Genomic DNA, 24397 nt, shown 5'->3' with positions numbered 1-24397 from the left:
CAAAGTTCACAACAAAGCAAAACAGGAAAAACGCAACCAAAGTGCAACATCGCGAGAACAAATCTTGAAAAAGCTGAAGAATAGGTGTTGTCTCTATTCGTTGGCGGCCTTGAACGCGGTTTGTGCCTCGCTCAATTCGCAAAAGATCAGGTTGGCGAGATTTTCGTGTGGCGATCCAGCAACCTAGCGACGGACACACAAACACAAACACACACACACACACACACACAAAAGTCAGTTCAACGCACACTCGAGTCCAATCACGACACAAGCACGAAACGGACTCTGTACCTTGTCAGGATGGACAATCAAGCAGGCCTTCATGAACTGCTTTTTAATGTCGCTCGGCTTGAGCAGCTGTGCCATGCTCACTTCCTTCCAGCCGCTCTCCTCCCACAAAATCGTGTGCAGCGAGGACAAGAGCGCGCGAATGTTGCCCTTTTTGCCGCCTTCGACCCATTCCTGAACGCGAATGGCTTCGAGATCCTCCGGAGTCTTGGCCTCACCTTTGACGGCGGCCTTGCGCATTTCGTTCATGGAGCCCGGGACTCGGTGGGCTGCGGGATTGAATCCAGAGTGGCCGCCAAGCAGATCCGCAAACGCGCCGACGCCTTCGTCGGGCTTTGCGTTCGTTGCAGGCATTCGTTGCGGGACAGTATGCGTGTTGAGGTTTGGGCGCATCTGTGGCATTGAAGGTTGCTGCGGGCGATATTGCTGCTGGCCCTGGAATTGCTGCTGGCCTTGGAATTGCTGCTGGCCTTGGAATTGCTGCTGACCCTGGAATTGCTGTTGTCCTTGGAAGGGTTGCTGGCCGAAGCCCTGTTGACCGAAAGCTGGCTGCTGTTGACCGAACGAGGGCTGTTGCCCATACGCCTGTTGCGGGATCGTAGTGGCGGGTTTGGAGGCAGGAGCGTTGCCAAATCCGAAATCACCAAAAGGATCGTCAGAGTGGGACGAACGAGCCTGCTGCTGCTGCTGCTGCGCCGGTTGCTGCTGCTGCATCGGAGTTCCAGGACGAACACCTGCAGAGGGGTTGCCATAAGGACCACCAAAGCCGCCGCCGTAGTTGGGCTGCTGAGGCATCATGGATGGACGTTGGGCACCCATGCCCATGTTTCCCATGCCGCCCATGCTGCCCATGCTGCCCATGCTGCCCATGCCGCCCATGCCGCCGTACTGTGGCTGGCCTGTGGCTGGCCGGGTCGGACACCGCTGTGCATGGATTGCTGCGGAAGATTGTTCATCGGAGTATTCGAGTTGGAGCGGGACGATGATGCAGAGAATCCGCCAAGAAGATCGTCAAACGAGGACTTTGGCTGGTTGGCTCCAGTAGTGGATACTGGCGGAGTGTGAAGCATCGAAGGAGCGCTCGAGCTTGGACCGAACGAATCCATGCCAAACAAGTCTCGAGAGGCAGAGACCGTGGCAGGGGCAGACACGGTAGGGGTCGAGCCAGTCGAGGCATAAGCGTGGTTGTTGGTGTTGATGGAGGTCACTGGGACGCTTGCAGAAGGCCCAAACACGTCAAAGTCATCCAGCAATCCACCGCTCTTCTTGGCCGGGGCAGATTGAGTCTGCGGTTGTGGCGTAACTGAAGCAGAGCGCGCTGCCGGCGCCTGCTGCGGGACTGCAAATGGATCGAGGGATGCTTTCGCAGGCGCAGTTGCAGGTGCAGGTGCAGCAGGGGAACGTGCGTCAAAAAGACCAAAAAGATCATCCGTTGCGACGCTCGGACGGGGAGGATTGGTGGCACCTTGAGGCTGAGCAGCAGGCATCGGCGAAGGACCGCGCGCGGCATTTGGAACCGCCGCCGCCGCTGGAGTTGGCGCCGGTTCGTCACCAAACAGATCAAGAAGCTGCGCCCCAATCGGACCCGTGGGAACTTGTTGGGGGAGCGGCGCACGCGGTTGTGGCGCCTCGTGACCGGAAGCGGCCGAATGACGGTCCTCTTCCTCGTCCCAATCCAAACCAGGGTTTTCCTGACGAGAAGAGCCTCCTTCCTCACGGTCATCATCATCATCATCTTCGGCTTGACCATTGTTGAATGACTCGTAGCCTTCTGGCACCTCATTATCATGATCCATATCGTCATCTTCGTGACCTTCGGAAGGTTGGGGCTTGCCAGGCCCGCTTGACGTGGAACCAGCACGGTGGTTGTTATCCTTGTACGTGCGCAACGTCAGTTCTGTTCGAGGTCAGAGCGCAGAGTGCAGAGAACGCACAAGTTGTTGGGCCAGGCAGATTCAACCAGCAACAGCAAAAAAAAAAAAACACTCGTACCATAGTCGCTGCGGAACTGGTCGGATTCTTCGTCGTTGAAAAAGCACGTCTGCTTGTACGCTCGCTGGTCTTTGGGTGGGATGAGCTCCCAGGCGTGCTTCTCTTGGCTGGTAATCTTGCGCTCGGTAATCTCAATTTCAAGCTGCACGGCAAAAGTTTCGTAGAAGCGATCATCACGAACAGCTTCGTCCAACTCGGACTTGTTGAACACAATCTTCTGCGAGCGCATGGTTCCAGTGTGGAACTGCAGGCGGAACATGGGGGTTGAGCTGAGGATGCCAAGCGTAACGCTGGCGTTGTAGCAGATGATCAGAATATCGCCCTGGCACTCGCAATCGAGACGGAAGTTGGCACGGCCGTCCTTGACACCGTACGACCTACCAAGCACATACACAACAATAAAATTCCAGAAAAAATCCAATCGCTGTGAGATTTCTGCATCAGACCCAAACGCGAGAAAACGCAACCAAAAACGCACGGGAGCTCATCCGGATTGGTTGGCAGTGTCGAGCGAAGAAGCTGCCCCTCCTTGAAAATCTTAAAGTAGGGACGGCAGCCCGACCGTAGCACATCAAACTGAGGAATGGTGTTGAACACCATGTTGCGAATAACAATCACATTGTCATGGGGATTGATGTTGTTGGCAAGCAGCTTGTTGAAGTAGCCCACGTAGCTGTGGACGAGCAAATCCAAGCAAGACAACAAAGTCAGCCAACAACCAATCGCCCACGGCGGCGGCGGGCCAAACAGAGGTCAGGTCTCTCAAAGTGCAATCTGATCAATCGTGGGTCTCACCGAATCTGACTGGGCTGGGTGACACCACGCCAAGTGCGGAAGCGCTTGCTGGCAAAAAGGCGCAGCGCATCTTCCACAGTCGAGAACAGGCCACAGTAGTTCAGATAGGCCGAAATGACAAGACCCGTCTGACCCTTGCCAGCAATGCAGTGGACAACCGCAACGTTCTCCCGATTGGACATGAGCCAAGAATGCATGGTTTGGCAAATGGAAAACAGTCGTTCCAACGGCGGGGCCTGGTGCGGCGGCCATCCAAAGTCCATGACATTGTTGCGGAGCTTGTTGTGGTTGTACTTTTTCTCTGTCAGGTTGTACACCATGTAGTGGTCGCGGTGATTGGCGTCCAAGTGGTTGCGGACGTCGTCAATGTTGTTGCGGTAGGTGGACTCGAGGCCCTCGGCAGGGTATGCCATAGCTGCAGGCAGGAACAGTGCGCTTCAAAGTCAACCAAAAAAAAATACCAGCGCAACGCACTGCTCCAAAGCTTTTGAGCTTACCAATGATGCGAGGGGTAATGTAGGTCATGTCAAGATCATGAGTTTGTTTGATCGTGTTGCTGAGGGAATTCAAAAGCACGTTAGCCAAAACACACCACATTCTGAAAAACATCCTCGTCGCAAATGTTCTTTTTCCCCGCTTTGCTCACCTGGCAACCACATTGCGAATGACTTCCGAAGACTTGTCCTTGACATTCCGGACCAGAGACGTGCCGGCAGTCTTCACCTTGCCACCAATGTCTTTGGCCTTCTCAAACAGGTGCTTGCCGAGAGCAGAGGCCTTGTTGTCGTGGCGAGAATCATCACCCCACCCTCCGAACGAGTCGCTGCTTGTCTCGGAATGGAGATCCGAGTGTGACCGCTGGGGAGCAGGAGTCACGTGTGCTGCAGCCGACGCAGGAGGGCCCGCGGGTCGGGCGGGAGCCTGGCCGCCAGTGGAGGGAGCGCTGCCAGCTGCTGGAGTTGCGGGAGACGCGGCGCGCTGGCTGTCAGATCGCATCGCAGCAGCCGCTGGCGAGGATGCAATCAGATCAGCATCGGCCAAATCGGCAAGACCTTTGTCACCGCCAGGGCGGGTCTTGCGAGTGGGGTCTGGACCGAGCTCGGCATAGGTGAGCGTGACCTGCTGCAGGACATCCGAAATGTTGGGTCGCTCTTCCGGGTTGACGTTCAGCATGATGCCTAGTGTGCAAAGGGCAGATGAGATAGGCAAGTTGAGTGAAAATGAGTGCCGGCCATTGATCATTTCGGATCATTCTCGGAAGACGAAGAAAAGAGGCCTTGCACACGTACGAATCAAATCGTGGAATTCGCGGAATTGAGAATGCTCGGGGAAAGAGTACTTTCCGCTGATGATGGCCAGCTTGCTGCCCTCTTCGAATGGAGTGACGAAGAAGCACAGCTTGTACAGCATGACACCCATAGCCTGGTGTGGTGTGGATCGTGACACTCGGAAGTCAGACGCCCCGTTGTTGGCCAAGACACAACCAAAAAAATTTGAACCAAAGTAACGCAACATACCCAGATATCGGCCTTCTCGGTGACTGCTTGGCCGCTGTAGAGATCGTTCATCTCAGGAGCACGATACTGGGCGGTCGTGTTGGTTTGAATCTCGTCTTCACAACGCAGCGTTTCGGCATGGTTGGCGGGCTTCATGACCGTGGTGGTGGCGCTGCCAAAGTCACACAGTTTGATTTGGCCCTTCTCGGTAACGAGAAGATTCTCCACCTACGTTGAAACGGGGCGTGGAAATGAGGAACCAAGCGTAAAACAAAAACGAAACGACAAAAAAAAATGGCGATTGTGTGCCAAATCTGACCTTCAAGTCGCGGTGAATGACCGGAGGCTGCTGGCGATGGAGCACTTCGAGGGCACGGCAGGCTTGGGCAAAGATGCGCAAGACTTGCCACTTGGTGAAGGGGCGCTTGTTGCGAGCATTCATAATGTCGACCAGCATGCCGCCAACACACAAGTCCATAACAATCAAGGCTTCTTCCGAGCCGCTGACAGACTGTGCGCCTGGAATCAGAATGGAGTCGTAGAGCGTCACAATGTTATCGTTCTTGCAAACGGCACGCTGTCGACGATCGAGTCGAAAAGATTCAAAGCAAACAAGGACGTGAGCAAATGCATACAAAAAAATCATATGAACTGCTGAACTGTACCATGATTTCAATCTCGCGCTTGGCCATGGTTTGGCGATCGCGATCCGCCAGAATCAGGCGCTTGACGGCGTAGATGGCAGGCGTTCCTGGCGCCGCAGCGACGTCCTGTGCGACAAAGACGAACGCAAAGCCACCTGACAGAAGGGGACGAAGCCCAAAAAAAAAAAAAAAAAAAAAAAAAAAAAAAGGACAATGCACAGAAGTGAGGACGAATCATCGCAAGTCACCGCCACCACCACCACTTGACCAGACCAGCACGATCAAGTGCGAGACAGAAGCGAGGCAGCAGCGCAGGTCGAAGTGGACGGTGAAGGGGGAGCGCGGGCGGGGGGGGGGACAAAGCCCCAAAAACACAGAGAACCAAGTTTCGCGTTCGACAGAATCGCGGTCTCATCACGACGAGCCAGCAATCGCAAACCACCAACCAGCAGGCAGAGTGCATCGCCATCATCAAGTCACCCCCCCTTTTCGAGATAGTCGGGGAAAGCGCGGGCGTCAGAGTGACTGGAATCGCAAGAACGCGACGATTGAGTCGTTCTTCAATGGCGCCTGCTGTGTTGCTTCGGCTGGCTGTGTGAAGGGCCTGCAAACATCGACGTCTCAAGCTCCTTGGGAAGTGTAGAGGGTTTGGGGGGGGGGAGGCGGGCGTTTGCATGGATGGACACAGTGGCAGAGGCGAACGTTCTACCTTCAGCCAGCAGCTTTTTGATTTTGAGCCGCCTGGCACCAACTTCAATGGTGCGACCCACGAATGTTGACATTCAAGAAGAAAAAAGGAAGAAGTGTGGAGTGAATCGTGCTGACATTTCGAATTTGGAGAACAGCGAGAATTAAAACGTTATAAAGACATTTGTATGAACCAAAGAAGAAAAAAAAGGAAGACAAAACGAAGGGATTACTGTTGGTGAACCAGACGCTGCACGACCGCTGCCCGGTAAACGGTGCCAAAGTATACCAGAATTAATAAAATGACGAGGAGATCGTCAATCAGGCCGAACGCTCCAAATACCTCCTCGGGGATGAGATCGAACGGCGACAGCAGGTAGAGCAGGCAGACCAGCATGCACACAAATGCGCGGAGGCGTAGCAAGCGTACGATGCTCTGTCCAGTGAATAGATCGTGAATGATTCGTCGAAAGAGTTGCGGTGTATCTCGTAGATGATCGAGTAGCTGTCAGCGGGGCGAGCAAAAACAACAGCACCAAAAAAAGGTGAGCAACGAACGATCGACCCCAACTCCCCCGAACTACCGAAAAAAAAAAAGAGCCCAGAATGCACACATACGCTTCTTGGAGTGTCTGCAAACGTTCTATTGTACTCATCCAAGTGCCGCCGATGCCGTGCACTTTCAGCAGAGGCCAGCTCGGCCGCCGTGAACTCTGGTAATAGCAGCGTGACGCGTTGTCGGCAATTGGGACATTGCATTGCTTGCATTTGGGCCGAATGCCGCCAGTACTCGACCACGCATGGTGCTGCGCCAAGTCCAAGCAAAAAACCAAAGAGAAGAGCAATACCAAGAGTCAGCATCATTGCCTCGGTCGCCGATCCATCCATTGAATCTCGTGTGTGTGAAGACGCCTTCTTTACAGCAAAACACATGACCGCAGTTTGTCTCGATTGCAAACTGCACTTGCTGCAGACAGATGGGACATGCATCGTCCTGCTCGTGAAACCGTCGTGAGCCCTGGCGTTGCATGAGTGGCGGCGCCTCAGGCACTCCTCGTTGCGATGGCGGCCGGTCGGAGTTCCGGTTGTTCTGGTCATCATCCTCATCCGCATCATGGTCGTCGTCCTCGTCTGCGTCTGTGTCTGGATCGTCGTCGCTGGCATGCTCGCCATGGTGAACCTGGTCTCGCCTGAGTCGGCGATGCTGTAGAATGTTCGCCCTGGCCTGCAGGACGCCCTGCTCTGCTTGAGGGTGGATGGGCGCCCGTCGCCGCCGTCCTGCGCCGCCGTTCGCAGCAGTCCCCCGCTGCAGCCACCACACGAGGGCGGCTGCCGATGCGACTGTCGTGAGTGCGCCAGAGCACAGGACAATCACGTCGTCGTCCACGCCTTCGAGCACGGACGACGCCATCCGCGGCTGGGTCGGTTGGTCGCCCATGGCAGTGTCGAGCTCTTGTTCGATTGGCAGTCCGGTGCTCTCTGCGACTGGCTGAAGGCGGGTTTTGTTTGAAATATAAATAATAATAAGTGGTAACTGCTTCACAAAGAACAAACCAATGTCAGCGACAATGAATTGGAAAAACAGGTGTTTGGATTGAAAGAGACAACAAACGCAGCACCGTTGTGTGGGCTTTGATGCTCGATGTGTGTGCTGGGTTTTTTTGCAATTGACGACAATTTGATTGCGTGTTTTTTTCTACTCTGAGCTCAGTTTTTGTTTCCTCGTCGATTTTGGCTCCATGGCATCAAGGCGACGAAGGGTTGCGCATTCACAGGCACCCAATCCGGCTGCTCCACCTGAGGCCCGCGTTCCTCCGTTGACGTTTGCCAGTGAAGATGATTACCAGAAAGTGCGCGCACTCTTGATGGACGGATCCGAGGTGTCTGAGGCGAAGGACGCTGGTTTGATGACGGGCGCTCCGAGCAGCAGCAGCAGCAACATCAGCAACAGCACCACGGCAGTAACGCAATTCCTACCGCGTCTGCCATTGGAGATTGCCGAGCACATCATGGACCAGGCCCAGTATTGGCCGGCAATCAGCAATATCAACCCGAACGAGGTCCAGGGTCAAAACAACGCCGATCTGAGGTACCTGAGCGTCATTGTGCCGCGCTCCACCATGGACGAAGCCAAGACCCACGTCAAAGCCATCACGCTGTGCTGTGACAGTCACGATCAAGGCTGGGGCGGCGATTTCAATCTGCGGGGCTCGTACCAGGCCTGCTGGAGCTGGTTTGACCTGGTGGTGCTGGACGAGGACAAGAACGAACGCTTCCGTCGCGAACGGATTCTGATCAACCGGCACGCAACGGGCAGCTTTGAGCACAAGACTGCTCGGCTGGTCTGTGACACGGACAAAGACCTCCGCTCCATCCGCGAAGGCTGGGAAGTTGCCGTCAGTCTGCGCTGCATGTACCCAGGTTGGACCAACACGAGTCGCTTTGGCCAGCTCGCCGTCTCCTACGTCTGATGGCGATGAGTGGGATGCTTCTACGCGCGGCACACTGGGATCGTGTGAACTTTCAACAAAGCTGTTTTCGGCTCTCTTTGAAACTCACAATCGAATCTCAATGGCTTTGTCGTGCTTGGTTGTGCATCGCTTCATGTTGTACGAGAATCCTGCTCGCCGCGACATCTCTTGTTGATATAGTCTTTGATTTTGTCCAGTATCCAGTCCATTCCACTGAGTTCAATACACTCGCTTGCATTGTGATCACTCTGGTTCTTCAAGGAAGTCAGTCGTTTTTTTGCAATTGAAAGGCAATGTCGTTCACGGACTCGTTCTGGGTAAGCTCGCCATCCCGCTCTTCCCCATGCTTGGTGCAGCATCGCTTCTTGCTTTGTGTCCTTCTTTCCTATCAATCTCGACGAGGGGGATGTTCCTGAGTCACCCCAGAGGCGGTCGGTTGCTCGACCTGTTTCTTTTTTTTTTTTTTTTTTTTTGGCTTCTTTCTTCTTCTTGTTCTTGTTCTGTCATTCATCCAAAGCCGCGCGTGTTTTGCCCCCTTCGCTCAAATGGAATGCATCAATGTCCAACCCCCCTCATCATCGCCATCGCCATCACTGTCGAATCGCACCCTCCATTTTCTTTTTTCTTTTTCTTTTTTTTTTTCTTTTTTTTTTTCTTTTTTCTTTTTCTTTTTTTTTTCTTTTTTTTTTTTCCGCTTGCTTGACCTGCCTCTTCCATTTCCACTCACTTGGCCTCACACAGGGAACGAGTCTCAATGGCTCTGCCGTCCTGATGCACAACCTCAAGGAAACATCAAACGTCCTGAAGGAGCTCTCTGACTTTGTGCAGCAAAGGTTTGTTGCACCAAATTTCTCGTTGCATTTCTTTGTCTGGATTGTTGTTTGCGGCTCAAGGATCACTCACCGCGTCGGCGGACACACACATCCAAAACTGACATTTGTTGGTAGACAAGCTTTGGAAGATCAATATGCCAAAACCTTGACCCGATTGGCCAAGGGACTCTCACCATCGGAGGAAGTTGGGTACGTGAGGGTGGAATTGTCACAATTTGTACAATTTGTGCAATTTGGTGGCATCGCTTGCAGCGGTTCAGTGTGCAGTCTCGTCCTCATTGTTGATTGCGGTGGACACACCCATGCTTGATAACATAGATCGGTCAAAACTTGGTGGGAGAGCTTGATTGGCTCCTCGCTTGGAGTCGCGGAAACACACGCCAAGTTGGCTGTCGAGCTCAACGACGCTCTGAAGACAATCAAAGACGTCGCAGCCAATCAGTCCAAGGTAATAAAGGACATGCAAGCTCTGGACATTCACACCCAGGTGGAGAACTTTCAGGCGTCGCACTCGACGGTGACCAAGGTATGTTTCGACCTTGCGTTTTTGTATTCTCATGCAACGCTCGATTTACACGGAGCTTGGCTGACGCTGTGGTACTCCTACTTCGTCTAGACTAAGGCGGCATACTGGAAGCTCTCTCAAGAACTCTCCAAGAGCAAGGCAAGGCTCGAATCAGCGTTTCGTTGTTGTTGCGCGTCTTCTTGCAGTGTGATGTGCTGAACTGGTGACGAGTCTCCACTCACACTTGGTCGGTCGTGAATCTTATTTTTGTATTGACAGGATGTCAAAAAGCACAAAAGCAAGCAGCAACAGGCCGGTGGGTGTTCCAATTCTTGTCCTTTGTTTATTTTTCTTTTTTGGCTTTCATTGCTTGGCGTTTCTCAGTACGTGTCTCATCTCTGGTTTTGTACCATGCGTATGTGTGACTTGGTGGGTGTAGAGGCCGAGTACAAGACTGCCACTGTCAAGTACAGCGAAGAGTTGGCACGTTACGAGGCATCCATGAGCAAAGTTTTAACCGTTAGTCACTGCATGCCTCTTCTGTTTGTTGTTACAACATGGTCTCGTCGGTGCTCTTGGATTTCACACAAAGCTAACTCGTACCGCTCCTCCTTCAGAAATTTGAAGCTCGAGAAAAAGACTACCTGCAAGCGTCGCAACAAGTCTTTGCACAGATCTCCGTCAAGGAACGATCCCATGCCGATCGCTTGAAAAAGGTTGGTTTCGTTATGGGTTTGCGTGACCTTCTCATGCGCTGCGTTTTTGTGTCGATTTGGCTGATTTTTTTTTTTGGTCTATTCCCGCAGGTCATTGAGGACAAAACACAGCCCATTACGACTGCCACCCCCGAGCAGCTCCTCGCTGAATTTGTGGCGTCCCGCAAGACGGGCACGGAGCATCCTGGTACGATTGATGGAAAGATTGCCGATTTCGTTTGCTCGTTTGCTCGTTTGCTCATTGTCTTGTGCTATTGTTTTATCTTTGTTGTTTTTGCTCCAGATCTGCTGCCTTTTGAGCTTTACGCGGCAGGAGGCGAATCGCTCATGGATGCTGCTATTCCGGATCTTGGAGGCGTCGACTGGTCCAGCGCCCGACGAGCTTCTGTCAGCTCCAATGCGGCATCCATTCATAGCACCGCATCGAGTACCGCATCGGGCGCCACAGCCGCAGACGAGGGAGCTGAAGAGAAGCGCAGACATCACACATTCTCATCGTTCACTTTGCGCAAGAAGAAGCATCCTCGCCCAGACCTGAAAGGGTATGCCATTTTATTTTTTGTCTCATCAAAGTTTGCGGGATTGGTGCAGTGTTTTTTTTTTTTTTTTTTTTTTTTTTTTTTTTTTTGGTCACTCACCTCTCCCTGTGCCACCCTCTCCCTTCCTTCCTTCCTTGTTAGTGATGACCCGAATGCCACCGCACCTGGAGGAGCGCCGCCCGCAACCGATGACGATGGGTACAGCGATGCCCCCGACCTGGCTGCAGAGTATCAAGCGACTTGGGCAACCAAGCGTGATTCCGATGACGAGGACGATGGCACAGTCAAGCCCAAGTTCATGGTCAAGATTTCCAACAGCCGCTCCAACACGGACATTGCCTCAAGCAGCAGCTCGAGCGCACTCCCGTCGCCTTTGGGTGTTTTGCCCCCGCCCACTCTCCTCGCCGGGCCGCCTGGCGACGAGCCACGCGCTCGCACATCATCGCGTACTCGCCCGCGCTCCGCCCTCCATGACATTGATTCAGAAACGTCGTCGGTCAGCTCGTACAGCATGGCGTCCGCAGTCAGCGGGCCAATCCCTTCTGCGTCGCCTTCGGCGATGATCACGCCTCCACCGTCGTCGCGTCCGCTCCCAGGACTTTCGGAGACTTCATTTGACTCTGACCAGCCCGCGACGACCCAACGCCCGTCCTTGCCGCCACGACCGCCTCGGCCGGCGGCTGTTGTGGAAGCCGAGCTCACTCGTCAGCGCACCTCGTCGTCGAGCAGCTTGAACGCGGCTCTCGCTTCCTCTGTCTCTTCTACTGGCACACCACCATCATCCACCCCTGTGGTATCGCCACCCAAGGCCGTTTCGCCAGCGACGGCTATGGTGACAACCGCGGCCGCTGCCTCCGCAGCCTCCAACATTGCGCCCTCGCCCTTGCTGCCTCCCCCGTCGTCCTCGGGCTCATCGCGACGAGGTCGGCCGACCTCCGTGGCGTCTGCTCCTGGTACCGGCCTCTTGAACGGCCCCTCCTTTGCCATCGGCGGCTTGAACAGTGGAGCCAGTAGCACCACCTCGACACCGGGATCCACCGCCCCGATCCCTGCAGGTGGTAGCTTTGTGTTTGATGCGCCTTCGCTTTCGTCCGTGACGGTAGCTTCGGCTGTTACGGAAACCGTGAACGCCATGTTCAAAGGCAGCACGCTGGTCAAGTGTGTCGTTTCCGGTGAGATCATGTTCAACTTCCCCGTCGATGCAGTCAAGGTGCTCACGGCCGATCCTGGCGTGCCATTCTTCTTCCAACTCGATGGTGTCCCAAGCAACGGGTTTGATCGATTCCAGGCAAACAGCTCGCTGTTGGACGCCGGTGCTAGCTCGATTCTCGATCAAAAGTACGCATTCAACGTCCCTGCCCTGGTCGCATACATTAAATCCCATGCCGTTGATGGCTTTGCTCGCGTCGAAGTCTTCAAATACCAGGTTGTCCTTGAATCTGTTGCGGCGGTCCCGCTGCGCGTCGCGGTTGCCCACTTTGGCGACGCCTCCAGCAGCTCGGTCTCTGTGTTTTATCAATGCTCGTCCCTGTTGGCGCATCCTCTGCAAGATGTCAGCGTCTTGGTGGTCGTGGACGGCGACTGTGCAGAGTGTGATTCAACCCCTGCTGGCCAATGGACTGCGGAGAGTCGTCGCCTTCTGTGGCAGCTTCCCTCCATTGCATCGGGCAAGGGCAAGCTCGACGCCCACTTCCCTGTGGGCGATTCTTGCCGCCCAGTGACGTGTGCCGTCAAATTCCGCTCGGAGCGGTCGTCGGTGACCGACCTCAACCCCAAGTTTGTGTTTGGCAGTGCTGACAAGACTCCTGCCGCTACCATCGAGATGGGCCGGATTGTGAAGCGATTTGCAACTGGCAAGTACATGGCCGAGCTTGATGCCTAACAGCACAGTCGCAAGAGGTTGTTCGGTGGTTGCTGGTCGTTCGTTTCGTTTTTTGGTTTGCTGTTGTGTCTTGTGTTTGTCTCTCTCCTTTTTTTTTTTTTTCTTCTTCTTCTTCTTCTTCTTTTTCGTCTTTTGCATTGCCAATGCCTGTATGCTGTCGTCTATTCTCCAACAATACTGTATTCATTCTCCATTCGCACGAAACCTAAACAGGGAACAGTTCACTTTTTTTTTTTTTTTCTGTGTTTCAACTTTTTTTTTCCTTTCCTTTCACATTCGAAACTCATGCATCTCCACGAAATCATCATTGAGGGCTTCAAGTCGTACGCCCAGCGGACAACTGTGGGACCGTTCGACGAGCGCTTCAATGCCATCACGGGTCTCAACGGCTCTGGCAAATCCAACATCCTCGACTCGATCTGCTTTGTGCTTGGCATTTCAAACTTGACACAGGTGCGAAACGAAACGGTTTGAGCGGCTTTTTTTTTTCTTTTTTTTCCTTTCGGTTTTTGGTGGCCGCTGTGCGGAGCGTGCATCACCATTGCGCCGCTCTGCACACGACATGCAACGATAACTGTGCAGTGACGCGATTGGAAGTCTCGGTGGGCAAGTTTGAGTCGCGGGCAAGCGAAGAGGGAGAAGCGCATTTCTGTTTGGTTTGGTTTCGCGCCAAAATTTCGATTCAAAAAATTTGTAGCGCAAGTTCACTGTTTTCGCAACAAACGTGTTGCTTTCCAGCGACGCTTCGCCCGGTTGTCTTCCATGATGTATTGACCAGAAATTGCACGTAGATGGTGAGGTGAGGTGGGGGTTGGCGACAGCGGCTGAAGAATGGGGCGGCAATAAACAAGGGTTGCTTGAATTTGAAACAGTTTGTGTTTTTCCTTCTTTTTTTTTTTTTTCTTTTTTTCTTTTTTTTCACTTTTCCATTTATTGTTCATGTTTGGTTTTGACTCACTGATTTCTGGCTCCGTATACGGATAGGTCCGCGCTGGCAACTTGCAAGAGCTCGTGTACAAGCAGGGTCAGGCTGGTGTCACCAAGGCCACCGTCACAATTGTCTTTGATAATATGGACAAAAAGTCCAGCCCAGTCGGCTACGAAGACTCTGATCAGATCACTGTCACTCGTCAGGTAAAAGCGAGCTCAAGGAAACGGCATTCTGATGCTTCGGTGTGATAGGGGGGTGGGGTTTCGTTTTTTTCCTTGTCCTTGGGTGGGCTCACTTTGGTCTGTTGGATTGCGCTCTGTGTGTTCTTGTAGGTCATCATTGGCGGCCGAAACAAGTACTTGATCAACGGTGTCAACGCCCAGCAACAGCGCGTGCAAAACCTCTTCCACTCGGTGCAGCTGAACGTCAATAACCCACACTTCCTGATCATGCAAGGCCGCATCACCAAGGTGCTCAACATGAAGCCCCCAGAAGTCCTCTCCATGATTGAGGAGGCCGCCGGCACCCGCATGTTTGAAAACAAGAAGGAGGCCGCCATCAAGACGATCGAAAAGAAGGAGAAGAAGGTCGAGGAGATTAACAAGGTGCTCAACGAGGAGATTACTCCCACGCTGGAAAAGCTTCGCAAGGAGCGCTCCGTCTACCTCGAGTACCAAAAGACACAGACCGAGTGCGACCAGCTGGCGCGCTTTGTCATTGCATTTGACTACAGCAACGCAGATCGCGCCGTCCACGAGAGCACGAGCGAGCTGCAGCAAGCCAAGGAGGAGACTGAGCGCCTCAAGCTGACATCCCGCAACAAGGAAAGCAAGGCGATCGACCTCGAGCAGACCATTGCCGTCCTGGCGCACAAGCGCGACCAAGAGTCTGGTGGCTCGCTGCAAGACTTGGACCGGCATGTCGCTGACCTGTCCAAGGAGCTCGTCAAGGCCAACTCGGCTGCCACAAACCGAAAGGAAGTGCTCGAGTCCGAGCGCAAGGGCAAGGCCAGCCTGCTCAAGGCGCGCAAGGACCTCGACGCTGCCATCGTTGCCAAGGTTGGCGAGAAGGATTCGGCCACTGCTGCCCTTCAAGCTGCCAAGCAGGAAAGCGACCAAGCCACCCAGCAGGTCGAGCAGTTGCAGCGTCGTGCGCACGGTTTCTCCTCCGACAATGGCACCGGCCGCGTCAAGACGTTTGCCGACGAGCTGATGGAGGCCAAGCAGGACGCTACCGCGGCAGTGACGGAGCAGAAGGAGGCCAAGATCAAGATTGCCCACAGCCAGAGCGAACTTGTCAAGAAGGAAAAGGACACCAAGGCCACCGAGAAGGAGTACTCCAAGGTCCAGACAGAGCTCGAGCAGTGCAATGCCTCGATTGCAAGCTTTGAGGCAAAGCTTGCCGAGGCCAACGTCGATCCCAAACGTGAAAGCGAACTTGGCGCCGCCAAGGCCAAGGAGCAGGCCATCGTGACCGAGCTCAAGGACAAGTGCGATGCGCTCTCGGCCAAGGTCGCCGCGCTCAACTTTAACTACTCCGACCCCGAGCCCAACTTTGACCGCAGCACCGTCAAGGGTCTGGTTGCGACGCTGGTCACCGTTGACAAGCCCCAGGTGAATGCCACTGCGCTCGAAATCACCGCCGGCGGTCGCCTTTACAATGTCGTAGTTGACCGCGACTCGACTGCCCAAAAGCTGCTGAGCAACGGCCGCCTGAAGAAGCGCGTCACCATCATCCCGCTGAACAAGATCCAGGGCAGTCGCCTGCCGCAAGACAAGGTCAAGTTGGCCGAGCGTGAAGTGGGCAAGGAGAATGTGTCTCTTGCTCTCTCGCTTGTTGGCTACGACGAGGAGCTGGAAGCGGCCATGACCTACGTGTTTGGCTCGACGCTTGTCTGCAAGACGCTCGAGATGGCTCGTCGCATCACCTTCAACAACAACATTCGTGCCCGCACGGTCACTCTGGATGGCGATGTTTGCGAGGCCTCTGGTACCTTGACGGGCGGCTCGACAACCCCTGCTTCATCTTCCGTTCTCAATCAACTGGCCGAGCTGCAAACCCTTCGTGAGCAATTGCAGACTGCCGAGGCACGCCTGAAGAAGATCACTGAAGAGCTTGCTGCTCTGCGTGCCGCCAACGAGCGCACCTCCAAGACATCTCGTGACTTGGATCTGGCACGGCATCAATCGACCTTGTTGCAAAAGCGCCTGCAGCAAAATTCCCACCATGCCGTGTTGGAGGAGATTACGCGCCTTCGTGCCGAGATTGCTCGTCTCGAGCAAGTGCTGGTGGATGCTGCCGCGCGCGAAAAGGCTGCCAACGCCCGAAGCGTGCGAATTGAAGGCGACATGCAGTCTTTCAACTCCAAGCACAACTCTGAAGTCAAGAAGGCTGAGGCCGAAATCAGCAAGGCCAAGACCGCTGCAACCAAGGCTGCCGAGGCTGCCAAGACCAAGCAGGGCCAGCTGGAGATGATTGAGCTTGAGCTGACTGAGCTCCAAAAGGAGCTGGCCCAGGCGATCGAGCAACTCGCTCAGTCCGAGCAAGCCATCGAAGCTGCTGCCCAAGAGGTTGAGCAGGCCGAGACGACTTTGGCTGCCAAGCGCGAGGCGTATGATGCCGCCAAGCTCGATCTTCAGCGCAAGAAGGAGAAGATTAGCGCCACCGACAGCGAGATTGCGGCTCTCACCCGAGAGGCTGAAGCTTGTCGCAAGGCATGCACTGATGCCGACATTGACCTGAAGAAGGTGCAGCACAACGTGACGCAAATGCAGCAAACACTGAAGGAGGCAACAAAGCTTGTGGAGCGACTCTTGACCAAGCACGAGTGGATTGCCACCGAAAAGGCCTTCTTTGGCGCCAAAAACATGCCTTACGACTTTTCCGAGCAAGATCCCGAGGCTGCTCGCCGCCGCTTGCTCAAGCTCGAGGAGACGCAACAAAAGCTGCAAAAGTCCATCAACATGAAGGTGCTCAACATGTTTGGCAAGGCCGAGCAAGAATACAACGACCTCATGAAGAAGAAGAAGATTGTCGAGAACGACAAGAGCAAGATTGAGGCCGCCATTCAAGAGCTCGATGTCAAGAAGAACGAGGCCTTGAAGAAGACTTTTGAGCAAGTCAATCGCGACTTTGGCTCCATTTTCAGCACCCTGCTGCCTGGGACCAACGCCAAGCTGTCCCCTCCGGAAGGCCAGTCGGTCCTCAGCGGTCTGGAAGTCAAGGTTGCGTTTGGCGGTGTCTGGAAGGAAAGCCTCACCGAGCTCAGTGGTGGCCAGCGCTCGCTGGTGGCCCTTTCTCTCATTCTCTCGCTGCTGCTCTTCAAGCCCGCGCCCATGTACATCTTGGACGAGGTGGATGCGGCGCTGGACTTGTCGCACACGCAGAACATTGGCAACATGCTGCGAACGCACTTTTCGCAATCTCAGTTCATTGTCGTCTCGCTCAAGGACGGCATGTTCAACAATGCCAACGTGCTATTCAAGACCAAGTTTGTCGACGGCGTCTCGACCGTGTCACGGACGGTTCAATTGCAAAAGCAGCTGCCCCGCGCACAGCAGCAAAACCGCGGCTTCAAGCCCGTCCCTGCGATCGCCTCGGGTAGCAACACCACAAGCGCGCCTGCCGCGACCTCGGCCGAAACCGACGACCTGCTCAACGACAGTGAAGAAGATGACGACGAGAACATGCCCAAGAACAAGGGCAAGGGTGCTGCCAAGCCCCGAAGCAAGGCAACTGGTGCTTCGCAAAACCGCGCTGCAGCCATGCGCTTGTAACAAGGACCTGCTGTTGAAAGTCGAACAAAGACTTGTTGATTGAATAGGAATTGGTTTGGATTGTTGCGGAATGAAATGTTATGATATTGGTTGGTTTTTTGGTTGAACTGTTGTTGTTTTTTTGGATGTTGGTGATTTGTCTTTTTTGTTATGCACGCCTCGATAATGAAAATTGAAAATTGAAAATTGGAAATTGAAAATTGAAAAGCTTTAGTTTTTTTTTTTTTTTTCTTTGAAGAGTTCATAAGAAAAGGAAGCGGAGGAGGAGGGGGCGAATTTCAAGCACTAACGAACAGAAAGCGATTTTGCTCTACTCCATTTGCATTGGCTCGGGAGCTGCCGCTGCCGCTGCGCCAATTGAGGGCTGATCAGACGCTGCTCGAGGGGCAGCCATGTTTGTGCGCTTAAGAAGCAGTGCTTGCTTGTACGGAGGGTCGATGGGAGCCTGCGTAGCCGGACGCAAGTGATACTCGCTCTGACCAGGTTGCGACAGGGGATACGTTTGGTCTGAATCGTACGCGCTAAGGTCTCCGCAAGCGACAAACGGAACAATAATCCGGTTGACGCCTTCCAATTGATTGAATGAAAGATCTAGAGGGCAAAGAACGGAACAAAATAAGCAAACAAGCAACAAGGCTCGTCATGTCAAGTGCGCGTCTTTTAAAAAAAAAAAAGCGGCTGTGTCATTCATTCGCATACCATACTGCTGATCCAACAGCGGATTGGCCATCGTTGGAACGAATCCCACCGGTGGACTGTAACCACGGCAGACAACAAAGGCCTCTGAAAACAGCAAAGCAAGGAGCAAGGTGTCAGCTTTCAACAATGCATCCCTCGACTACAAAGCTTCCATAGTACACGATTTTTTCTTTACCAATGCTCGAGTTTCGACTGCTTCGTGGCTTGCTGCAAGTCACATTGCGGAAAAACAGCTTGAGCTGCGAGTAGAGCAGCGAGACATCCTTGCCACGGAAAATTTTGGCGACAAAAACGCCATCAGGTCGCAAGACATGTGTTGTAATGTTCAAAGCCTGGCAAGAGAGTGAAGAGTAGTGATAAGCTGGGGTGGTCAGTGTTTGAACTAAAAGGCGTGCTTGCCCAGACACAACAACTCACCGCGAGAATCAGCTGTGCCTGGATGTACTCGTCGATATCATGGAGACCCGTGACTAGAAGCACACAACATCTCGTATGAGCCCAAATTGTCTTGACGGGAAAACCAACAACCTCTCTGCAGCCGTCTTTGTTGAACACTCATATTTACCGTCCGGAGCGCCGTCGCACACAACAAGATCAGCTAGTTCGCCTTCGAAGTGGGCCACGATTTGCTGCGCCGTTGATTCTTTCGTGATATCGCCTTGGATTTGAATGACACCGGGAAGCGGTGCCATTGCTTGAAGATCGACGGCGACAATCTTTCTTGGGATTTGGCAGTGTGCCGGCAGACTTTCCATTGGAACACTGCGGAAACACGCGTGCATTCAATCCAAGTATGAGCAACAAAAAAAAAAACCGACATCTTACGCTACGGGGCACTGCACTGCACTGCACTGCATTGTGTGAGACTCGATGCAAGCGTGATGATGACATTTCTTGGAGAGAACTTGGCTCCAGCTGCCTGGAGCAGCGCACAAGTCGACAGCCCGCCTGACATCTGCAAAAGGCGCCCCGCACACCCACCCACACGCACACACACACACACACACAAACAACGAATGAGCATGACTACCCAATGAAAGCAAAGGAGAAACGGCAGAGCGTCCCCACGAGGAGAGAGCGCACGACGACAAGCGCTCCAACCAAAGGCCGCACCACGAGCACGGAACAGTCAGCGACAAGCAAACAACAAGTAGGGCGCACTTAGAAACAGTTGGAACTCTTCGTCGAGCTGCAGCAGCTTGAAGGCAGAGCGTGCCCGCCAGCCTTCCTCTTTGGCGAGGCGGTAGTAAATGTCTCGCTTGTCCTTGGACGACTTGCCCATTCGTATGTGCGTGTATGTGAAAGACAAGGAATCAAGAGTGAACAACCACGAAAACACTGTACACCAAAGAGTTCTGTTGGACAAAGCAAGAACAAGATGAAAATGTAATGACGAGACGATATGATACAAAAAAAAAAAAAATTGATGGTACATGAACAAAAGCGAAACGCAAACTTTCAACTCAGTTCAAAACCAGCGTTCGCTTCGATGGCATAGAGAAGCTTCTCACGCAGGGTCTGTGCAGAGGAAAAGGCTGGAAGTCGCAACAGATTGAAACACGTTGCTGCGCTTGGGAGGCGATCAGGGCTGTCGCCGTCGCCGCTCGGTGAGATTCCAAACTTTGGAACAAGATGCGAAAACCCGAGGAGTGGAGGGCGCGAGCAACTCGTCACAAACTTGAGCAAATCTCGACGTTGGACGTGGTCGAACGAACGCACGACATCCCAGAACATCAAAATGGTGGGATGGGTTTGCGAGTAGCTGCCCTGGTAGACCGTGTTCTCGCGCAAATCTTCAATGTCCACAAGACCCTCGCCGCCGGAAATGAAGGCCTGCAGCTCGTCCTGGTCAAACAGCTGCAGCCAGTCGGTGGGAACGATGGTCGAAAGACCGCGGAGGAAGGCGCGCGACTGAACACGCATCTGCGAGTTGAGGCGGTAGTGGGCCTTGGCGAAAATGTACCGAATGCGATTCTCGTTGTTGACGGCAATGCCACTGCCTCCGGGAATCAAATCCACCTCGCGAGTAAAGCCACCTTGGGACTCTGTCTCCGTGAAGGCCAGGCCAAGCTCCTCGACATCGCCCTGGAACTGCTTGACAAAGACCAGGTTTTTGTACAGCTGCGGATCAAGCGACGCCAGGTCGTTAATGTAAATCTGGCGGCCAAGCAACTTGCCGAGGAAGAAGCGCGCCAGCGGCAGCTCGACCAGGATGCCCTCGTACAGCACCTTGCCGAGCATCATGCCCAAAAACTCAAACAACCGCTGGCTTCGAGCGTCCACAGCGGATGGGTTGGGGTAGAGGGAGTTATCAGAGGTGGCAAGGAAGAGTCCCGTGTCGGGCGCAAAGCCTTGCTGAATGACTTCCGTAAGAAATTCTTTGACAACACCTTGGCCGATGCCCGCCTCTTCCGTCCCGATGTCGGAGATGAATGTCACTCGAAGGCGTTGCTTGAGTTGATCTCGTGTGGGGAAGATGGTCGCAAAGGCATCTTCAAAAATCTGGGCGCGACGCACCGTCAGATGAAGGCCAAACATCCTGCCATCGCCGCTTTCCAATCGGCCCAGATCGTCAGACACAAGAGCGCGGAAAACTTGGATGCGGGTGTCAAACGGAACCGTGAAAGGGAGGTTGCGGAGAATGGCGAGCTGGCGTTGGCGACGGATCTGAGGGTAGTGCATTGCAACACCGAACGGCCTCGAAAATCCAGTGACAGGGGTCGCAGGCCCTCGCAAAGCCATTGCAACGGGCTGCGACGCGCCGGATGCGAGTTGCGCCAAAGTGGTCACCGTTGAAGTGCCAAAGGAAGGAAGCGGAATTGTCACACTGGGCGATTGCGGAGAAACGGAGCTAGCAGACGCGGGTCCGTGTCTCACATCTGCCATGGCACTCAAGCCGCCGTACTCGGTCGTGGAAAACATGGCGGGGAACGTGCCGGGAGCGGAAGTGGCGGGAAAGGAGCTTGCAGGAGGCGGCTGGTCTGCAGCATGGCTGTCTTCGTCCACCAGTTGAACGTCATACCAGCTGGCGACGGACATGCCTTCAGGGGAGATGTGCAAATCCACAGGGCGCCACACCTGCGGGTCGACGAAATGCACGCGCGCATCCCGATCGTACAAGTGGCGCGTGAGTAGGGTCAGGATACGACGCAGAGCGTGGTCATCCGTCCCTTGCGCAGGGGAAGCCTGTTCCGGCAGGTAGAGTGCAACAGTCAGCTCTGTCAGTTGCTGACTCAGCACGGCAAGCTCGGCTGGCGAGAAGGGCATCCGAGAGCTGCTGGAGCTGGTGTCAATCGACTCGCGGCGCGAGTTGGCTGGCGATATGGCCATGGGAATTGCAGAGGAACTGGCGGACGGTGCATGTGGTTGGATTGGTTGATGCTCTCGTGCCAGTGCGCCAGCGCGGACGGAGGCCGACGATGAGGAACCGGACATGAACTCTTCGTCGTCCATTGTGGTGAGGATTTGCAAAAAGAGCTCGGCGAACGTCGACACGGCTTGCAACATCCACAAATGGGACATGTCAGTGAATGATGTGCGCTGGCCAAACGTTTGAAGGGCACCAGAGGCGTGAAGAACTCGCCAAATATGCGCTGGGAAGGCCGCGCCGAGAGACAACATCCCTGTGAGCACAAGTCGGCGCAGAGCAGCAGATCGGCGCAATAGTAGATTGACCAAGGTGCAGGCGGCATGCAGACGCATGATGCTGCCGTTGAAACCCTGCTGGGAGTCTGCAGGCAGCGTCGCTGTTGCCAACTGGAAGAGGGTCCGCAAGTGGGACCGATACCCCAGGTTTAGCAACTGCGCACACAGGCGTGCATCGAGTGGATGACGAACAAAGTAGTCGGCCGATGCGGCACGCCGCGCTTCGGCTGTCACAACGGGTGGGGCTTGAGCAGGTGCCCTGGAGAGACGAGAAGTCAAAGTAGCTGCTGCAGAAGGACGTTGCCATGCAGGCACAGTGCGAGGTCCAGTCGAGGCTGATGCACCAGACGCTAAAAGTCGTCGGCGACGTTGCTGCTCTTCCTCGAAGGTATCGTTGTCTTCGTCGTCAGAGTCTATGGAGGCGGAGTGGCTCCTTTCGAGCTCAGCTTCAAAGGCGGCTCCGAACGCTCCGTGCGGCAAGTAGCTCACAATGGCACACTGCAGCACCGTGTAGTGATACACGGCTTGGATGAAGGCAGGGGAGGAAGCATCTCCTCCGAACGACTTGGGATGGTTGACAATCTCGGCCAGGTTGCCACTGATGGCTGCAAGGCTGGCCGGCTCTAGGGCTCCCGATTCGACAAGCTCCACGGACAAAGACACGCTCGCGACGCTGAACATGGACTGCAGTGTCACATTCCGGAACAGAATTGCCAGCTGCGTCGCGCTCAAGCGAGTGGACAGCAACGGAATGGTGAAGAGGTGGCGCAGCAAAAATGGGAGGCCGCTGCTTGCCGGAGGGAGGGTCCGAACAAGAACCTCCACAATTGGCACCGGGTCTTTCAGTGCAAAGGTGCTCGCTGCGACAGGTTCTTGGATGCGGTGGTCAGTCTGCAAACGTTGAAATAGAAAGATGTGAGCGCAGTCGAGCAAACTTGCATTGTCGACTGACGAGGGCTTACTGCAAGCAAGAGCAGATTGATGAGAATGGCCAAGCTGTTGTTCTCTCGCAATTTGACTAAAAGCGATTGATGTGCCTCGCTGTTCAATCGACAAACAGAAAGTGAAGAGTCGGTTCCAAATCCAATCATGTTCTCCGTCAAAGCCAAGCTCAAACACCACATACTGTGCATCTCGAGCTGTATCCGGAGTCGCAGAAAACGATTGCCATTTGGAGGGATCCGTGATCATGTTCAGGAATCCAAAGCTCAAGACCGAAACGCTGGCCTTGGGCGAGGTGAGGCGCTTCAGGACGATGACTGCAAACTGCTTCATGGCAACGAAGAGAGATTGGAGGAATGCCTTGGACGACAATAGAGGTGCATTGTCTTGTTTGAAAGCTGCGAGATTTGAGATTTGAGGTTCAAAGGAGATGAGTGCTCGCAAAACTTCATAGAAGCGACAAGCAAGAAACAACAAGCGTAACGAACACTCACTCGTAGATTCAAGGCATACAAGCAACTCGGCGGCCAGGTGCTCGACACGACTCAAGTCAGATGCATCACGCAACGAATGGAAGATGGCCAGCCTGCGGATTAGCGGGAGAAGAGACTGGATGGCTGCTGGCTGACGAGGGGACGGCAAAGGTTGAGTGCTGGCATTGAAGCCTGGCAGTCCATGGTTACTTGACAATACGGGGGTGTCGATGGACATGGCGGTGGGAGCGTTGGTGTCATCCAATGCTGCGCGGCCAGCGTCCACAGTGTGCAACTGAGACAAAGCCCAATCAAACTCGACTCGCAGTTGGCGTCGAGCGCCCGCCGCAGCGCGCATCCGTTTGAAGCATTTCTGTATGCAAAATCAACCACATCAAGATGCAAGTTCAAGGCAACAGAGAATGTGAGCGACAGTGACGCCCCCAATTGCATTATTCAGCCAGCCACACGAGCGCGGGAAAAAAACCCAAAAAACAAAAAGGTTCGCGAAGCTTTGTGTGTTTCGTGCAGTGTGTTTGTGTGTGTTTGACGTTCGGTGTCGCGGGGGGGAAGTCTCCCATGACGCAATCCGTAAAACGCTTGTAGTGTAGCATTGAATGCTTCAAGCAGGAAAGGCGGCTGGGGAGACTTGGGGGAACTGACCTGGATGCGAGCGGCGGCTTCGTGACGTTGGCGAAGCGCGGATCGCTCGGCTCTCTCGCGCTGCTGCTGCTCAATCAATGCGGCAGACGACACATTGGACGAGGCACCACGGGAGCCGGAAGCGCTGCCGGGCGCCGAGGCACTGCCGCGTCCAGACATGGACACGGTGCGCTGGGACGACTTGCCGCCAAAGAAGGCGCTGTTCATTCGTCAGCACGGCGAAATTCTGCACAGACACAAATCAGAACTGATCAGAACTCTGAGAAACTTGCTCAGAAAAGATTAAAATAATGAAATCCAGAAGCATCTCAAGGAACGAAAATGTCACACCGAGAGCAATGAAGCATTTTGGAACGAATCAACGAGCACTGTGCCGAGTTTGACGAGAACCTGGTCAAACCTCTGAATGGTCCCAAGGTG

At 54.1% G+C, this 24397-nt stretch overlaps 7 protein-coding genes across 7 annotated transcripts; 3 read left to right on the top strand and 4 right to left on the bottom strand.

Annotated features, from left to right (window-relative positions):
* Positions 1-93: 93 nt before the first annotated feature.
* Positions 94-5997, bottom strand: CAOG_00354 (hypothetical protein; the record flags this gene model as incomplete). Its single annotated transcript, XM_004365168.2, has 13 exons — positions 94-183; positions 292-1187; positions 1211-2185; positions 2281-2657; positions 2759-2953; positions 3076-3490; positions 3573-3631; positions 3722-4253; positions 4365-4497; positions 4593-4799; positions 4891-5148; positions 5237-5370; positions 5925-5997. The coding sequence occupies 13 exons, from the start codon at positions 5995-5997 to the stop codon at positions 94-96; spliced, it is 4344 nt and encodes a 1447-aa protein (XP_004365225.2).
* Positions 5998-6025: 28 nt separating this feature from the next.
* On the bottom strand, positions 6026-7415 carry CAOG_00353 (hypothetical protein). The gene is made up of 3 exons (XM_004365167.2): positions 6824-7415; positions 6521-6708; positions 6026-6407 (listed from the first exon to the last, which is right to left on the bottom strand). Exons 1-3 carry the CDS (start codon positions 7338-7340, stop codon positions 6132-6134), a joined length of 981 nt encoding a protein of 326 aa, XP_004365224.1. The 5' UTR covers positions 7341-7415; the 3' UTR covers positions 6026-6131.
* A 209-nt stretch (positions 7416-7624) lies between these two features.
* Positions 7625-8616, top strand: CAOG_00352 (hypothetical protein). Its single transcript, XM_004365166.2, has one exon. The coding sequence runs from the start codon at positions 7642-7644 to the stop codon at positions 8371-8373; it is 732 nt and encodes a 243-aa protein (XP_004365223.1). The 5' UTR covers positions 7625-7641; the 3' UTR covers positions 8374-8616.
* Positions 8617-8641: 25 nt separating this feature from the next.
* On the top strand, positions 8642-13041 carry CAOG_00351 (hypothetical protein). Its single transcript, XM_004365165.2, has 11 exons — positions 8642-8690; positions 9115-9206; positions 9321-9395; positions 9525-9732; positions 9823-9870; positions 9991-10027; positions 10151-10230; positions 10329-10427; positions 10518-10614; positions 10711-10969; positions 11108-13041. The coding sequence occupies exons 1-11, from the start codon at positions 8667-8669 to the stop codon at positions 12846-12848; spliced, it is 2760 nt and encodes a 919-aa protein (XP_004365222.2). The 5' UTR covers positions 8642-8666; the 3' UTR covers positions 12849-13041.
* A 56-nt stretch (positions 13042-13097) lies between these two features.
* Positions 13098-17748, top strand: CAOG_00350 (hypothetical protein). Its single transcript, XM_004365164.2, has 3 exons — positions 13098-13301; positions 13833-13982; positions 14112-17748. The coding sequence occupies exons 1-3, from the start codon at positions 13134-13136 to the stop codon at positions 17553-17555; spliced, it is 3762 nt and encodes a 1253-aa protein (XP_004365221.1). The 5' UTR covers positions 13098-13133; the 3' UTR covers positions 17556-17748.
* Positions 17749-17865: 117 nt separating this feature from the next.
* Positions 17866-19536, bottom strand: CAOG_00349 (cell division protein; the record flags this gene model as incomplete). The annotated part of the gene is made up of 6 exons (XM_004365163.2): positions 17866-18146; positions 18255-18338; positions 18430-18586; positions 18672-18724; positions 18820-19016; positions 19400-19536. The coding sequence occupies 6 exons, from the start codon at positions 19534-19536 to the stop codon at positions 17866-17868; spliced, it is 909 nt and encodes a 302-aa protein (XP_004365220.2).
* Positions 19537-19626: 90 nt separating this feature from the next.
* Positions 19627-24214, bottom strand: CAOG_00348 (ubiquitin protein ligase). Its single transcript, XM_004365162.2, has 5 exons — positions 23978-24214; positions 23336-23687; positions 23026-23239; positions 22862-22940; positions 19627-22790 (listed from the first exon to the last, which is right to left on the bottom strand). The coding sequence occupies exons 1-5, from the start codon at positions 24182-24184 to the stop codon at positions 19713-19715; spliced, it is 3930 nt and encodes a 1309-aa protein (XP_004365219.1). The 5' UTR covers positions 24185-24214; the 3' UTR covers positions 19627-19712.
* Between the last annotated feature and the right edge of the window lie 183 nt (positions 24215-24397).

Source organism: Capsaspora owczarzaki, assembly GCF_000151315.2.
Source record: "Capsaspora owczarzaki ATCC 30864 unplaced genomic scaffold supercont2.1, whole genome shotgun sequence".
In the NCBI taxonomy this organism is placed as follows: Eukaryota; class Filasterea; order Ministeriida; family Capsasporidae; genus Capsaspora; species Capsaspora owczarzaki.
Note: the sequence above shows the minus strand (reverse complement) of the source record. Positions and strands in the feature narration are given on the sequence as shown.

Coding starts and splice junctions, on each gene's coding strand:
- CAOG_00352 (XM_004365166.2), top strand. CDS start 7,642: ATGGCATCAAGGCGACGAAGGGTTGCGCATTCACAGGCACCCAATCCG.
- CAOG_00351 (XM_004365165.2), top strand. CDS start 8,667: ATGTCGTTCACGGACTCGTTCTGG. Junction 9,396..9,524: donor TCACCATCGGAGGAAGTTGG/GTACGTGAGGGT, acceptor TTGATAACATAG/ATCGGTCAAAACTTGGTGGG. Junction 10,615..10,710: donor GACGGGCACGGAGCATCCTG/GTACGATTGATG, acceptor TTTTTGCTCCAG/ATCTGCTGCCTTTTGAGCTT.
- CAOG_00350 (XM_004365164.2), top strand. CDS start 13,134: ATGCATCTCCACGAAATCATCATTGAGGGCTTCAAGTCGTACGCCCAG. Junction 13,302..13,832: donor GCATTTCAAACTTGACACAG/GTGCGAAACGAA, acceptor GTATACGGATAG/GTCCGCGCTGGCAACTTGCA. Junction 13,983..14,111: donor AGATCACTGTCACTCGTCAG/GTAAAAGCGAGC, acceptor GTGTTCTTGTAG/GTCATCATTGGCGGCCGAAA.
- CAOG_00353 (XM_004365167.2), bottom strand. CDS start 7,340: ATGGGCGACCAACCGACCCAGCCGCGGATGGCGTCGTCCGTGCTCGAA. Junction 6,709..6,823: donor CTGCGGTCATGTGTTTTGCT/GTAAAGAAGGCG, acceptor GACTTGGCGCAG/CACCATGCGTGGTCGAGTAC. Junction 6,408..6,520: donor TTGCAGACACTCCAAGAAGC/GTATGTGTGCAT, acceptor CCCCGCTGACAG/CTACTCGATCATCTACGAGA.
- CAOG_00348 (XM_004365162.2), bottom strand. CDS start 24,184: ATGAACAGCGCCTTCTTTGGCGGCAAGTCGTCCCAGCGCACCGTGTCC. Junction 23,688..23,977: donor AAGCCGCCGCTCGCATCCAG/GTCAGTTCCCCC, acceptor TTTTGCATACAG/AAATGCTTCAAACGGATGCG. Junction 23,240..23,335: donor TGTATGCCTTGAATCTACGA/GTGAGTGTTCGT, acceptor CAAATCTCGCAG/CTTTCAAACAAGACAATGCA.